Source organism: Rhagoletis pomonella, unplaced genomic scaffold, assembly GCF_013731165.1.
Source record: "Rhagoletis pomonella isolate Grant_MI unplaced genomic scaffold, Rhpom_1.0 Rhpom_scaffold_00002, whole genome shotgun sequence".
Taxonomy (NCBI): domain Eukaryota; kingdom Metazoa; phylum Arthropoda; class Insecta; order Diptera; family Tephritidae; genus Rhagoletis; species Rhagoletis pomonella.
Window position 1 is genome coordinate 20,282,851 of NW_023458556.1, and position 17,492 is coordinate 20,300,342.

The window sequence follows — 17,492 nt, forward strand, 5'->3', positions numbered from 1 at the left end:
TCCCTTGATAGGTAAAGGCACATGCCAAGGCCAAAGGCCATGTTAAAGATGCTCATAAAAAACCATTTGCTGCACGGAGTCGACACAAAACTGTATGTTGCTTAATTTTTGTAACAACTACAAGATGCACACCACAAATCGGACGGACAAGTAGAAGATCGGTTAAACACATAGCAAAATGTATAAACGTCAAATACTTATATGGATATGAAGTATCCAAGCAAGCATTTTAAACATAAAAGCATTTTAGTATGCCCATCACTGCTTTCAATCATACGATCGACAGTTTGGCGACTACTTTCTATCTGTTTATACAAATAGCTTACTATTTTATGTCTGTAAGCTAGTGTGTATGTATCGCTACGCGGCAGCTCAGCTTAGTAAAAAATGCTTAAATGTTTTTTTGAATTTTACTTTTGAGCTATTGTTTGCGATTTATTTAAATTGCTATATAGTGGGACTTTAATTGCTCTCTTTCAAATGCCATTCATTCATTGCTCACTAAAACACTCACTCACTCACTCACTCACGCACGCACGCACAATAATCTCTAACTCATTTATGCGCTCAAGCGCGTCAGCTGCTCACCGGCACCTTTAGTTTTTTTTTTTATTAACTTGTTTCACTTGCACACACACACACACACACACCACACACTTCATGCACTCTCCCTCCGCCCGAGTTCGCATCTTGAGTCTTTAGTTTTTCAACACCTCATCAATTGCCGTGTAACATGCATTTTTGTTCATTTTTTATTTTTTCGTTTCTTTTTTTCATTTCTCGCTGACTTGTTGTTGGCAAATTTACCAACGAAAATTTCATTTATTACCTACCTGACAACACAAGCTCCAAACGATGAGTGGGTAAAAGTAAGTAAAAGAGCAAAATGCTGATACTCAACATGCACGATAAGTAGCAAACGCATTTACGAAACACCACATCTGTGTGTGTATGTTTGTTCTGATTCTTTTATTGCCATTTTTGAGACGCCTTGCTTTTTACGATTGCCACGCTAACTGTAACATATTTATGGCATTGCTGCTGCTCCTACTGCTGTTGGTGGCATTGTTGTTATTGCTGCCAGTTGCTGCTTGCTCTGTGGCTGCTGTTGTTGCCAATGAATTTTGTAGCACGTACACGCATTTATGGGCCAAAGCAACCGCACCAAAACCCAAATACTTCAGCTGTGATTTCTTTCTTTTTTTAATTTTTACCTTTTCGGTTTTAGTTTTGAAGAATTTGTATTTTCATTTCATTGTGCGGTTTAACCCTACACTACCTGCGTGCCATTGTTGTTAGTGCTGCTGTCATGCGGTTTGCTGCTGATAAATTCGCTATGAAGTGTCTTTATTAACTTTTTTGGCTTTTATAAGTAATTTTTTTCTTTACTTTTATCGACCGTTGAATGCTTTAGATGAAAATTTCTGGCGCGTATTGCTATTTTACTGAATGAACCAACGCAAGGCATGGACTCTTAACACTTATCAAATTCACGCTTTTTATTTATGCACTCACTCGCTGAACATTTTCTTATGTTATGAATAAGTGGCTGTAAAATATTGAGGTTGCTATCCATAATATTTTTCTTTTAGTTTTATCGTTTAATTTAATTATGAAATAAGTAATTGAGATTGCATGCTATATACCCAATCGTGGAAATTGCTTCAAAGCAAGAAAATGTCTAGGTCATTGAATATTGCTTTCACCTTAACGTTTATATCTGTAATGCGAATCTCTCAATCGTTTTCTTAGCTACATTGAGATCCATGACTTAGCACACAACTTACAATCTACGAAAAATATTGGCGATTGAGTAGTGACAAGCGGTTCAAAAAGGTTACAAATTCATACGTAAACGCAGTGTCGCAGTTATATAGAGCCCGCTAAGTTTATTATTTAATTGTAAATATTTTTTAATGAAACTATAGTTCATTCTATATAAAGCCATATTAATCCAACCTCCGAACTTTGTACAAAACTTACAAAATAATTTTCACTAAAAATTCAATCTTTTTATTCAGAATTTCAGCGAATGCAGTTTTATAAAACATTCAATTGTAGTATAATTAAGTGCAATTTGAAGAGGCTATCAATAACTATTGATTTGACAGTGTTACTGAATTTCTTCAATATGAATTGTGTTCGGAAATTTTCAACAAAAAAAAATGCCATATATCAATGGTATTTTGTTGTCTCTCCGAACTGGCACTTGGGTTACAAAATTGCATAGCCAAACATTTTTTTTTTTTTAATTCTGAATGAATGTTGTGAAATTTTTATGAAATCTTCTAATTTTTAATCTTGTACAGAGTTTGACACTCGTATGGGTTGTATGGTTTTTATAAAAAAAAAAAAAAATAATATTTAACAATTTTATTGAGCTGAGGCAGTATTTAGTGTCGAATGAAAAATTCAATCAGAAAATTTTCAGAAAAACAGGCAAAAACGCATGCGTTTCAAAACAATTTTCAGAACTTGTGTGAAGTATCAGAAAATGGAATCGGTTAAGGGACATTTCGCATTTCATCCAGTTTTTTTTGTTTACGGATCTACTTTCAGATTTTTTGCTGGCTGGGAAGCGAACAAATTTGAGTGCTCAATTTGGTTGCATTTTCAAAACATTTTTGCCAACCAAAAGCTTCATCAAACCAACCAAACTACCAAATTAAAATGAAGCTACCAATTTTGGTTCAATTGGACCAAAACGGCAACACTGGTCTAAACTATATCTTCGGCTTTCTTAGCTGTCCTGCTGCTGCTTATCATGGCCGGCACGTGAAGGTGACGGTCGGTTGTCGCTATTGTCAAGCTTTGCGATCCAGTGAAGCGGTTTATCGCTGCACACGGAGCTTTTCTTTCTTTTTTTTGCTTCTCCTCTATGCTATGTATTGGCGTACTTTTGATTTATCGCAGTATAGCGTTCGCCATCAAACTGCGGACATTCTAACCTAAGCGCCCCTCTCACCCACGCCTAGCGCGCGCTCTGAGGGTACCTTGGGTCAACCACGGCTACCAAGTGCTGGATTATTCCCAATGCCTCTTTCTACTGTGAAAGGTCTTTTTCGCTCACTATTTTGTACCTTTTTACGTCCTCCGCCTTTCCCCTAGGGACTCTAGCGAGTGGCTTCCTTTCCTCTTCTTCCTTCTTCTCCCCCACCTTGTTTGTGGTTGTGTTCTTATATATCTTAGTCGTACGACCACCTCAGATTCAGGCACGTGAAAGTCCTTAATACACCACCGGATAATCTGCAGAAGATAAATTATACCTTCTCTCTCTCTCTCTCTCTACTCTGTTTAGATAAAAAATTCTTTATAAGAATCCCAGAGGGGAACGAATGAGAAGGAGCCACAGATTCAAACCTACATAGGGTCGACGGCTATGCATACAGATGGCTTCAGGCTTAACAATAGCGTTCGTAGCGGGGTTTTTTTTCTGGTGAACTCGCGCTAAACCTCAGTTTTCGCTTAGCGGATCAAGCAGACCTAAACGGCATAATGGAGGCCTCTTGGAGGCTTACCACCTCCGCTCCTCTAGGACGGTCTACCGCTATTTATTCTGAAAGCCATGCTGCTATCACATCTCTTAAATCTAACTAATCAACGCCCAAAGTAGCCATAGAATGGAGAAGGCTCTACCTACTGGCTGTTATATGGGTCCCTGGACACAGGGACATTCCTGAGAACTACATAGTCGACGAGCTGGCAAGGAGAGGGTCGGAAATATCTAAACTCAATTATGCTCAAAATGCGGACATACCTCTAGCCTCCTGCAAACACAGACTAAAGGCTGAACTCATCGAGGAGGTAAAAACCAGGTGGGCTGTGCAAACCAAACCAAACACGATTTCATAAAGTTTCAAAAAATCTCGACATCTCCTTCTATTTTTGGCATTGTTTATATGGGTTAGATGCAGAGTGTGGATCTGGATCCAGACTTGTGCCCTCGCGACACCAGTACCAACCAAACAAATTTACCAAAGAACTGAGGCCAACTAACTTACCTAAAATAGTTAAACATAAAGCTTAAAGGTTTATCATCGGGCGCCTATAAGTCCAAACCTTCCGCACATAAAAAGTATGTAGTGTGCAGGGAGTTTGAAATTAATTTCCCACTAATAGTATCTCTTTGTGATCTTACAGCTGCTGCCGTCATTTCAGTGTGATATTGATAGAACTGTAGCTGAGGAATTATGCATTCTTAAACGGTTTATATTAGTGGGGAAAAAAAACACCTGGAAATGCTGCAACATTGTTGCAGAAATTAAAATGGCTTTTCATTGGCGGCTACATCCGTGTTCTAGAACGTGAAAGGCGTAAAATTCTGGAAATTGAAAACTAAGTATGGCACTAAGACAACATACACCATAAATATTCAACGAATATGGATAAGCAAACTTGTAGTTCGATGTGGATGTGCAACAAGCAGCATGCCACTAAGCGGGCCACAAAACCAAAGCAAATACATGCATACACATACATACACAGCAGTTAAGCAAACAATCTAATAGACGGCAGCAAAGTCGGTTAAATAGTTGATAATGTCAGCAGTGCCAGTAGCAGTGACAACAGTAAAGTCATAGCCTAAGTCACAACCATAGCTAAAGTCGCAGCCATAGCCAAGCAGAAGAACGCTCAACTAGACAGACACGCATCAACAAGAGATCAACAGCTTAACGGACTAAAGTGGAGAATAGAGTACGATTGCAGACGACTGACTGTTTCTGGCGACTGTCGTTGCAAATGTCATTGCCGTTGTCGCAATCTTTGCCCCGGTCGCTAACGGTGTCGTTTTTTGTTATTTTGTTTTAGTTATTGGTTGCTTGTTTTTTTTTTCTTTCTTTTTTTGCAGCCGATCTTCAATGCAGTCCTATTTACGTTTGAAATGGAATTGGATTGGATAAACATTTGCTGTCGCAATGTCTATTTGATGATGGCGACTATAATGATATTGACGTCTGCGGCTATCTTCTGACGGCCACGGTCCGTCCGTTGGTTCAAATGCTGCACATATTTTTCTATCGTTCAAATGCCAATAGGTTTTGAACACGAGTGGTAAATACCAATGCAATTTCTGGCTGCGCCATCTCTTTCCCCATTGTGTCCGAAGTGTTAACTGCTTCTGTTGGAAATTGTGTTGATGTCCAGCAGCATGAGTGATCACACCGGCCTCGTCGCCCCTCTCTTGTCGGTGTACCATTCGCTCTTCTCGCCTCGTTCGATGATTTGTCGATCAGCTACCGGTGATATTTGATTGCCACTTAGACACCTTCGTTCCGGCCGTATCGCTTTCTGAGTGTTTAATGGACTAATGTTTTGAAGTGCGTACTTCACATGGAAACTTCAAGTATTTCGTAGAATTATGAACTCAGGCGGTTCGAGGCTTCGCTGTCGACTATGGTTTCATCATTTTTAGCAATTTTTTATTTGAATACTATTTATATTTATACTAAGGAGACAATCGTAAGACGTTTAGTACTTATTTAAAACGTACTTACATAAGTACATGATTCTGAAAAAACAAAACTTTTTTTACAATTTTGATTTTTTTATAATTGAGCACAGTAGTCACGAGAAAAATAATATAAAAAAAATAGCAAACTCGGCGAGTTTTTTTGTTGAAACATTTTATTCCAACATTTTCACCAATAATTCGCGTTCACGATTTATCTGCTAATATTACGGTTTGGTAGCCGGAATAATTCAAAGGCCGTCTTGAAAAACCAAGCGTAAGTGTTATGTCCGCGAAGAAGTTCTTGGAATTTACACAATGATATGGCATTCCATAGCACGGTTAATCGAATAACAAAATAAATTTGAAAAACTTCTTTCCTGAGATTGACCCCGGTACAACTCAATCTTGGTGTCTCCGAGTGAAGCTTTAACCGACAGTAATATTGGCAATTCACGTCCATTGGGACAATCGGAACACACGTGAGTTCGGACATACTCGATTTGACGATCTTTGGTAAAAACTCGACTCCAGCGCCACCTGTCGGATCAAACTGTGAATCTAACTATCTATTGACCCACTCAAAGACACAATAAAATGTCATTAAAAAAGGATCCACTCACAAACAAACGTATAGAAGAATTTTATATATGTACTTACATACAAAGATAGGTTATAGTTTCAGCAACTTTGGAAGGCGTCACGCCCCCTTTTCAATAGTCCCAATTTTCTCTAAGAGTATATTCGAATACTCTACCATGAGAACATGCAGAGATAAGAAGTGTAATAAATTCAGTTTGTATGGTAGGTGCCACGCCATTTGTTCCAATAGCCCCAATTTTTCTTCATGACTATGCGACTAATTTTATATATCTCTATACCAAGTTCCAGTACTCTACGATGAACACTTCCAGAGATATGCAGTATGAAAAATTTGGTTTGTGTGGCAGATGCCACGCCCCCCCCGAACTTATCGGTATGAAATATACATTACTACCTATTCTCATATATACCAAATATACAAAAAAAAAAATTCTTACAAATCGGTCAAGCCGTTTCGGGGGAGTTCGACCATGGCACGAGATTTGTACAAGCTTTTATTTAACTTCACTTGAATGTATGTGTGTATGTATGTATGTATGTATATATATGTCCTGCAATTTTGTAATCAATATTAGATGTAAAATCTTCTTTAATTTTTAATAATTTGGGTGTTAGTTAATATTGTTTTAAGGTATTTAGCCAATAGGCAAACTATAGACTTTCTCCTTAAAATTCAATTTATAATATTATAACCTAAGTCCATTTGCATATCTGGTTTAGTTGTTGTCGCATCTCCAAGTTAAGTTGCCTGACACGGGAGTCCACGGCATGGACCTGGCGTATATCGTCCCGCTCAGTTGCTAGTACAGCAGCTTCAGCTGGGAAACTTGAACGGATCTCCGCGAGCCTACCGGCAGGTATGTAGCGTGCCGTTACAGCATTTACCACCTTACCGAACCGAACGTTTGTCGGTAAGAGCGGCGAAGGCGTTGTCGGCAAATTCTTCCAAGCTTTGCCAATCAGATTTTTCAAAGTTAATGCAGGCACGGTGGTCCGCAGAAGCAAAGTGTTCGGGTTCATGAAGCGAGATGATTATAAATAGATAGGTGATCTGATGCAAGCGATAGTATAGGTCGTCGCAAGATGTTATTTATCAGGCTAGCGATCACTGTTCTTTGGTCAGGCGAGCTTATGTAACTACCCATAATACTGGTGGGGGTGTCGTCGTCCTTAGGGCAGAGTGTCGAATCTTTTGACGAACCAAAAATCTTGGTGTGCGTTAAAGTCATCTACTAAAATGTGGTTTTCACTACCGTGGATTTAAATACAATAGCGAGTGACATAAATATTATAGTATGCAGTAAAGCCGAATTCCATCCATACATATGTGTATGTATTAACCAAAGTTGTTTTTGCGCATTTACAATTGTATATAATATACAGAATTACTTATTATTTTCTGATATCTGCGCAGGTATATTTATAATGTTAATATCGATTAAATATAAATTTATGGCCTTATTGGTATTTGTTGATATTATTTATTTTTCTTTTTGTCTTACACAATGTAAACATGTATGCCACTTAAACCGTTAGATGACAATAACTACTGCCCCTCCTCGATGCCACCGAATCCACTAACAATTGGCTATCTTATTGCCATGGCATGACTTTATCAAAGCCTCCAATGCGACTCACATGCATCATATTATGTCGTATTCAGTCATATTCGCATTCCATGCAGTGCCACACAGTGAGTGCAACATTAAAGCGCAACATTAGTAAACAACAAACGCGTAAACAACGCATGCGTACGGAAATCTTATGTACAGAAAAGTATTTATTTAAGTAAGTACATAAATTTCTGTGTGTGTGTGTGTGTGTGCGCTTGAATGTAAGCCAATCCATCCATCCATCCATCCAGTATCTAACTATCAACGCACAGCTCAATCAATGGTTAACCTGCGTACAGGTGAAGCAAGCTGATCGTACAACAGCAATAAGCTAGAAATGGTTACAGCTGCTGTTGTTGAAATCACAGGGAGTTCTTAAATATGCCACGAACGTGCGCTTTTCTACGTATGTGTGTACACTAGGGTGGTGCAAAGTATGTAAAGCGGAATTAGGATTGTTCTTTATCAAAATAAATATACCCCTGTTTTTTTTTTATCAAAAACTATTTAGACGTCGCTATAAGCGCTCAAAGTTTTCCATGTATAATACTAAAAAAACAATAGTTAGTGTTGCAAAATGGTAAAAAAAAATTGGTATTTTTACTGGAAGTCTGCTGAAGAGAAGCATAGTTTTCCGATCGAAAAATATTTATTTTCAAGAATTCTATACAATTTCTGCAAAACGTTGTTTTTCCTGACATAAAATATATGGAATACTTTGATGCTTTGAGCGAACTCTAAATATTTTTTGATCTCGAAATAAAAAACTGGGGAAATATTTTTTTTTTTATAGAACAATCCTAGAGGTTGAGAGCATTAAAAATGGGACTTTAATTTTTTCATATGCATTTTGGGACCACCCTAATGTACCCAAATTCATATATATGTATATATATATATATATATGCGTGTGTTACGCTCATCGTCGCATTGCATTGCGTCGCATCACTTCACAACACATTCATACGCAAACCGCACTTTGCCTGGAATGCTTTTTGCCCATTTAAGTGCATACATTTACTAACAGTGCAGCGGCAACCGTATTTGTGGCAAGCCAAAAGACAACACAAAAAAGGTTACAATTCTAGGCAAGTGACATTTCTTCATTTCAGCGCAATGCCACTTCAGCTATGTACATACATACATACATACATACATATATACTGTCCACGGTGGCAAGTTGATGCAGCGCGGTGCGGTGCGGTGACCAGCAGATGAGACCATGCGCCGCATTTAGAATGCCGAAGTTGGCAGTTGCGTGCAATGACCGCTGGCTGCTGCTAATGCTATCGTTTGCTATATTTGGCCCGCCGTTTGCGGTTACCTCATTTTACCACACCGCTCGACATGATTTGCTGCGTGCCTCGGTCGTCTCAGTCACAACTGTACAACTGTCGCTGAAGCTACCATCAAACGGTGATCGTGGCCACCGTCAAACGGTGCATGCTGTTCAATTTGACTTCAATGTGGCTCAAGTGTGTACAGCTGTGAGTATGCCAGTATTTACTACCTTTTTATGATGGTTAGCACCCTATTGATAAGTATTTGGTATTTTTTCTGAATTTTTTGCAATCATATTTTTTGCCGTATTTTCAGTTTAATTTACAATCACATTTGTACATACTTACATACATATCAAACCTCTTGAAGGACGTTGTACTACTAAACACTGGATCCGAATAAACTCTCTGTAGGAATGGTTTTGTTCAGTAATACACCATACATACTATCGCCAACACCGATCCATTTAGATTCTCTTCCTGGAGAATAAGCGACTGTTAAACCTAAAATCGACCATCCAGCTATAATCGGGCCTGCCAACCTAGCTCAAACCTTGCCTTTTTTGGCCCCATTTTACTTCAAAAGGCACCTAATTTTTTTATTTTTCAGACAACGCACAGTGGGATTTAGGTGAAAAAAACAACAGTTTCCCAAACCTTTTTTTCTCGTAGACCCCTTTCAAAACCTTACTGGTTTCGGTGGACTCCCTGCTGCTACATTTCTAACATATTCCCAAAGCTCGTCCAAAACCAAATTCGGAGTGGCACAAATAAAGGTAAAATATTTTCTTGTGTTCTATCTATGAAAATAATGTGATTACACGCTTGGATGTTTTAAAAACCAGAGCTCGTAAATACATCAAAGTACTCCTCGCTCTGAAGAGTTATATCTTTAAGAGCACTCCGAGCGCTAGCATTATTTACATTCTCTTCACGATAAACTCCTCATATGCTCGGATCACTCATGAATTTGCATGTGGCATATTTGTAAAATAGTTTTTTATTTTTATCGCTCCGAGTTTTAAAGTGATGCGAAAAATATTTACCACACATTTTTTTTAGTATTTAGATATATTTAGATTTAGAGTATTAGATTTATAGTATAAAAATAAAAATTTTAAAATAAAAAGCTAAGGATGGTTTTTCCAACATTGGTGAAAATATAAATCAAAACGGGTATTAAGCTGTTTTAGCGGGTGCCTTAAAAAAAAAAGTACACACAAAATTGTCTCTCTATTTAGATAAGTGTTCAAACAAAACTGGCACACACTAAACCTTTTTTCGTTATACGCCCTAATGTATATTCACATAAAATACACACATACTTACTATTTTAATGCTACAAATATATTTATTTATTTATCATTTTTTGTGAATTTACCACTAATAATACTTGAAAACTACTAATTTAAAATTTTTTCTATACATTTGCAAATTAGTTGTTTGCAAAATTCAAACTAAAATTATCAGTATTTTGTACAATTCGATAAGTCTTTCGAATAATGGTTGCTGCTTTAAATTTTAATCATCTCAGTGAGGTAAATTTTAGCCCAATATCGTCTTTGTTGGCTCGCAGTGACACATTTAAAAATCTTTACTAAATAATTATTATTTATTTTAATCTCGAATACTTGCTCAATTCGTCAACAACATTTGTCACTTCTTCTCACGCTTCTTCTCTGGCAGTACAGTTGCTAGGGCCATTAGCGTTGTGATAATACCGACAATAGCCCAAAATACTATGTCGCAGAATTTTAACAAAAACAAGCCAATAAGATTTCCGCCTGCAACAGAACCTAAGCGACCAATCATCATGGCGAAGCACATGCCCATCGCATTGATCTCCGTCGGATAGAACTCAACCGAGAGTGTACTTATGATGCCGCTGCAATTACCAATGCTCATTAACAAAGTCAAGGCAATAACGACAGCTGCAAACTCGGAAAGCCAATGTGTAATGACAGCACAGACGCAGCAAATGACGAGCCATATTACTAGAAAAGATAATTAGAATTTTATAAATGTGTTTTAGTATTTGAGATCGAGCACAAAAATGGCTTTTTCGTTTCTACGAAAACGGGTGCCTTTTCATTGTGCTCTCCTTAGTTTTTGTTCAAAGAGGGCAATGAAAGGACATTTTATGTCGCATTTAGATACCAAAACACCATAACTTTCTTCCAAAAACTTACTTAATAAATTAACTTTGCCAACTATGTCGATGGTGTAAGCGAAAATGACGAAAACGAAAATAAAAACGCCACCAACCATCATCAGGACTTGAAACATAAAATTATCGATTGAACCACTACAATCATTTGCATTTGGCTCCGTTGCAATGGGTTCCATGCCGCCTATTATCTCACATACCTTGAGGCCTTGGCCGTTTTTAGCAATGAGTTCATTGAGTATTGTCGGAAACCTGAAATACAGAAGAAAGAGAGAGGGAGACAGATTAATATCGAACTGATCATAAAATTTATAAGATTTTTGGATGAATCTTGTAGAAAATTTTTCTCGCAAAGTGCCAAAGAAATAATTTTCCATTAAAGTGTGTATATCGTCGTTTAAAGTACAAAACCGCGTAACTGACATTTGCTGCCAAAAATAGGATTTGCTGACACAAGCTCTTGGCTTAATCCTTATCCATTCGTCCTGAAATATCCTATCCAGAAATGCGATTGCTTTATACAAAGGGGAACCGATTTTGAGTGTTTATCCACAACTTTTGATACATTGTGATTTTAAAGACATTCCAGTACAAAGTTTGCGCAGGAACACAATAATTTATAAATTAACATAATTTGAATATTTCTTTTATTGTGATAAAAAATTAATCGTTTTATCAATCATGAGATACATAAATGCAGAGTTTTTTGGGGAGTCAGTGCGCATTTCATTGAGGGCTTAAACCCTATTTTCTTAATTCTTGGTGTCTTCCACCTTGATCAAAAGCATACAACAAATTTAAATGGCCCCTAACTTTAATTTTGTATTGTTATTTAAATGCCTTTTGACTTTCGTTTGGTTTCCTTTCGTCTTCTTTATTGGCGTTGTAACTGCCTAAGCGATTTTAGCTGGGTCCGAAACGGCACCTCAGTCATTTCTCTTCTGTGCCAACTTACGCCAATTGGAAATGCCAAGTGGGGCCAAGTCCTTCTCCACCTAGTCTTTACAACGTAGAGGAGGCCTTCCTCTTCAGCCTTTCCTCTACAGCTCACCGTTAAATCTTCGCCTTGTAGCTTTATGGATCTTTGTTTGCTGGAACTTAGTCCTACATATTACCATGATAGCCTCAGACCGCTATCGGTCGTTTCGTCGTGGAAGCTGAAATTTCTGGCAGTGGCGCCAAAGATCCCTCCCTTGTCCACCTTGGCATTGAAATCGCCAAGCATGATTTTCACGCTCATAGAAAAAGTCCTTGGACGTTTCGTCCTTATCTTCCGTCAGGGAGATGTTGAAGAATCTAGCTTTGATGCGGAATGTGGGTAGACGTCGTCCACCAGGGTGAACTGGACTACTCGGCGACGGAGCCTCTTCTCACACAGATTCAACAACGGATTTGCGCTACTTTCCGTGGTAACTTTAGTTGACATCGCAAGACGCCATATATTTGTCTCTTTCTTGTCCATTACATTTCTTAGCTAGCCTTGATGGCAGCCTTAGTTTTCCCGATGACATCAACTGGCCTGATGGAGGCACATTCCCCATTAAGGGACCGGAACTTTCAGGAACATGTCGTGTCCTCATCCAAGACTCATTGAAGTTTTTCATTGCAACTGCTTTGGTATGGAACCAGCCACATAAGTCACAAACCCAATGCAGAGGCTGGTGCAATTTTCGAGATCCGATTCGTGTATATAGAGATCCACTTACTACAGAGAGCCATCCACTTTGCAGACGCAACGCATGGGGAACAAACGCTATAGATTTCAGTGAGCACTTCAATTGAGTACGCTGCTCTAAAGCCCCTCTGTTTCTGCCACGACCCGAGGCTTTACAAGGGTAGCAATGATTCTTCGCGTTGTCCAGGGTACACGAACGCGAACGGAATTGAGAATAGTAGAGAATTGTAATTTCCTTCCCAGATACCCTACTATAACCCATGTGTATTAGACTAAAGAAGTGAGTTTACCAAGCATATCTTCCTTGATAATGATATAGGATAGTTCATAAATGTTGCCTTTATGCGAATGTCGGAAGCTCAGCGAGGGATGTTAGACAAAACGGAATAGACAATTTAATAAAAAAAATCAATAACTGCAGTCCGAGCGCCATTTTAAATTTGTGGTATGCGTCTTGATGTTGTCACTCCAACGGAGAGACCCATAGCTCAATTCTGCCGCCGTACAGGATATGGCTTTTGTAAAAATATTGTTTATGGCAGAAATACACTCCGAATTTAAGCTATATATAAATATATATATATATATATATATATTATAAACTGATTAATATCAATTCACGAATTTCTGTTACCCAGTCACTTACCACATGAACAGTCCCTCAGATACTCCAAATGTCACAAACAAGGAGAAACATATATTAAACGTTTGTAAGCAACGTTTCCTATAAAACAGTGGCGCTGTTTGACTCCAAATCATTTTTAATGCATCACTGACACCATGAATGTTTTCCAAATCGGCACCACCAGTCTCTAAAAGAATACTTTTCACCGGAAAATTCTCTGGCTTGTCGCCGGTATTCTTTGAGTAAATGCTACGCAAGGTGTTTAAAGCTGCATCATGATTTCCATGCACCAACATATATTTCGGCGTCTCGGGCAGTGTACATAATCCAGCGAGTCCCAAGAAAGACAGCGTTGTATTAATGAGGAAGAAAAGTCGCCATGAGGAGAACGGCATGCCAAAAATTACACTATCGAATTGTAGGGGAAGAATGACAAGACCGACGGCTGAAAAATTTAACAAAATTTTAGCCAGAAACTTTCACTTTTTCACTTTCCCGCGCTCTCCACAACTCACCTGGCAAAATCACGAACGCCAGCGGTAGAAAAATCGTCAATAGCGCCACGTAGCGTACGCGCGTTTTATTGCTGTGAAATTCACCGACCAAACTAAAGACACACGCCTGACAGCCAGAGATGAAGAAACCGTTGAGGAAGCGAAATACGATTAACATCCACAAGTTGACGGAAAAGGCTGCTATAATTGTTGTAATGGCTGCCAATGTTAATGAATATCGCAATGTTCGCACGCGACCCGCTGTATCCGCCAGGAAGCCCACCATGTGTGAGCTGAGCATAATGCCGAAGAAGCCCGCCGATGCAAGTAGACCCTGTTCGGCTTCTGACGCTTCCAGATCACATTTTACAAAGGGAATTATCATGCCCATGCACAAAGTCTCAGTCATGACAGCCAAAAAGCATAAACCGCTTATAAGCATTAGCATGTAATGGAAGCGTCCGACACGCGCCAGTCCTAGGGCTTCGTCGAAACTGTGTGTGTACACCTGGGATGTAGCATGTTTTTGGTCAACTGAAATTAGAAATGAAAATAGTATAGAAAAATTCAGCATTATTATATATCTGGAACGATAGGCAGCACGAACGATTCATCTGGAATGCTTTAAAAATTAGTCCGGCGACTTAATTCTATCCGATTTAAGTGTAACCGAGACGAACTAAATAGAATCGACGTAAATCAAGCCGAAGACGAACGATAGACTAAACAAATTGCAATCCGAGACGATATCGACACTTAGTGGAACATCGATCTGTCTCCGCAGTCAGTTCGAAAACGCTCTATCTCAGAAAACTTTTCAATAACGTCCTATCTCCGAATTTGATTGAAGAATGCCCCATCTCCGCACATTTTCAATACATTTTCAGCTGAGATAGGGCATTTTTGAACCGAATTCTGAGATAGAGCGTTCTTCACCAAATTATGAGATAGGGTGTTTTTCAATAAAATTCTACAATAGGGCGATCTTGAAAAGTTTTCTGAGATAGGTCGATGACTTCTTTTCTTTTCTTTTTTGATGTATCATAATATTTCAAACTAACGGAATGCTATGTGAAAAATTTCGGTCTCGCTTCCTTTCTTTGCGAATAGGTCAGAGAAGATTTGTTTCCGTTTCGCTCTCTAACAGAAAGTTCCTGATACTTTACCTCCCAAATTTTTCTTCGAGAGAAAGTTCTTTAGACTTTTGTTCCCGTTTTGTTCTCTTAGAAATGTCCCCGAAAGTATTTTTCGATTTTTTTGTCCTTTTTGGGAACGTAAGATAAATTTTTAATATTTTTATTGATTACCACGATTGTTTATTAGGAAAAATTGAAAAAGCAACTAAGTCTAAGCGGTAGAAGTTATAGCACTATTTCGGAGATCACCACATCTCCTCATCAGACTTCTTTTTTCTAGACTTCAGCAGGGTAAGATAAATTACTTGCTAAATGTAGAAAAATACAGCTTGCAACAAATAGTGGATATTCAAAAAAAAAAGATCAGAGAAACCAAATCACTCCAAAATTGCTTTAAAATATTACTAAAGTCACGCGTATCCCAGCGTTTTGGATCTTTTTATTTAAGTTATAAAACTAACCAGTAACATTTTATTATAAGAGTAGACAGGTGTTATAAAAATGGATTTTGTGTTCTTAATTACTTATTTAATTTATTTAAATAAATGTCTCTTTTATAGATAATTAAACAATATCAGTTTTTTTCACAATGAGTAGCAACTACCCCAAGTGCTATAAAGTAGTAGATAAAAAGTTTTTATGACCCAAGCAACTAACCTGTAGGAAATAGGAGCGCGTAATAATGCTTTAACAAGAACTTACACTTCACACGGCCGTCCATACCACTTACCTTCCGAATCACCATTACTTTAACAAAAGCGTGGCCTCTAAATGGAAGTAGAAATTTGGAATTTGCATTTGGTCTCAAACGTACATACATACGTACATACATACTTCTGAGCCGTTTTACCAAGTAAGGTACGTAGAATGTGGAGTAGTCTCTCGGACGAGTTCGGCTCTCGGAAATAACTTCGGCGGCACGTTATTTTGCAAAAAGAAGAAAGAAAACAATGGATTTCCTTGTAAAGTGCTTACTTCTTTTCCCAGTGGGTAGGTAATGAGTGTAAAGAACCTGAAGGAACATAATCATTTTGTTTTCACTAAAAATTTCCATATCGTCGTTTAAAGTGCAATACCACTCAAATGTTATTTGCTCACCGGAAACTCCTGGCATCAAGCCTTATCCATTCATGCCAAAATATCGATACTTAGTTACGAAAGGTAGAGATAATCAGGGAGAAGAGACAGAAGTCTTGGCACAGAGATTTTTTTGCAATGTATGCGAAGTTTTTTTCTAATTTCTTTCCGCTAATTTTTTACGAAAAATATAGTTCAAACTACAACAAAAAACATAAAAATAAAATCTCTAAAGTTTTTGTAAAAATCAGGAAAATTCCATAAATTTGCATACTAATTTTCAACAACTAATCAGAGTTTTTAGAAAAATTCTAGGCACGCAGTTTTATAGCCCATACAATTTTAATATAACAAAGTGCAAGTTTGAAGTTGCTAAAAAATCGCATTGATTTTTGGCAATTTTTTTTTCATGCAGTTTTTTCCATACAAAGTATGTTCGACATTTTTGTTTTTTTTTTGTGTGGAAAAAAACAATAACACCGTTATTTTTATATTTTTTGTTGTAGCATGAACTACATTTTTATAAAAACTCAGCGAAAAGAAGTTAGAATGAAAAACTTTGCATATATTGCAAAAAAATTTCTGTAATTTTGTTCGGCACTTTAGGTATATGCAGGGCCGGTTTAACATCTGTAGGGCCTCAAGGGCCGGAAGAAATATGGCGGCCCAGTAGCGAATATATACGTATACATAAACGGCTGTGATAGTAATGAAGTACAATATTGGAAAAAGGCAACATTTTGGTGCCGTATTGGTCGATATCCCATTAAAAAGGACACTTGGGCCTTACTACTTCCGTATTTTACATGCAGACTTACTGGACTGGTCAGACTGGGAAATAAACTTTTTGTTGAACCAAAGACAAATACACATTCCAACGAGCGTTACCACTTTTTTGTTGGTTTTTTAAAGGTATACATATTAGGAGATGTTGAGATGTCAATGTTTTAGTTTCGCTCCTAATGTTAAAATTTCCGTAATTTCACCAAACAAAAGTTTTTATTCACTCACCAAACTCATTTTCCAATTCCGTTATATACGCTGAGTTATCCATTTTATTGGTTATGTTTTGAAGTTTTTATGAGAAAAATATATTTTTATTAATTATTAAAAACTTGTATAAATATTTTTTAATATCTGTCGAAATTCAGTGCACAAAAACCGACAATCGAGTGAATCATAAACTCTATATCACAACTCAGCACATTTTAGATAACGATTAAGTGAGCTAAAACGAAATTACTGTCATTGCATTCACCAGCGAGATGCCCCAGATATTTGAACCGACTGAGTAGGGCACGTCAACTGAAAGCTTAAAACCCCTGACATTGCATTTTAATGCCCAAATTGAAGAGCAAGAGCAATGAAGTGAC

The 17,492-nt window shown here is 37.8% G+C and overlaps 2 protein-coding genes across 2 annotated transcripts; both read right to left on the bottom strand.

Moving 5' to 3' along the window:
- Nucleotides 1-10,506: 10,506 nt before the first annotated feature.
- Nucleotides 10,507-11,311, bottom strand: LOC118733244. The gene is made up of 2 exons (XM_036462569.1): nt 11,135-11,311; nt 10,507-10,939 (listed from the first exon to the last, which is right to left on the bottom strand). The coding sequence occupies exons 1-2, from the start codon at nt 11,289-11,291 to the stop codon at nt 10,602-10,604; spliced, it is 495 nt and encodes a 164-aa protein (XP_036318462.1). The 5' UTR covers nt 11,292-11,311; the 3' UTR covers nt 10,507-10,601.
- A 1,884-nt stretch (nt 11,312-13,195) lies between these two features.
- On the bottom strand, nt 13,196-17,173 carry LOC118734479 (synaptic vesicle glycoprotein 2A-like). Its single transcript, XM_036464198.1, has 4 exons — nt 17,131-17,173; nt 13,928-14,440; nt 13,434-13,857; nt 13,196-13,349 (listed from the first exon to the last, which is right to left on the bottom strand). Exons 1-4 carry the CDS (start codon nt 17,171-17,173, stop codon nt 13,196-13,198), a joined length of 1,134 nt encoding a protein of 377 aa, XP_036320091.1.
- Between the last annotated feature and the right edge of the window lie 319 nt (nt 17,174-17,492).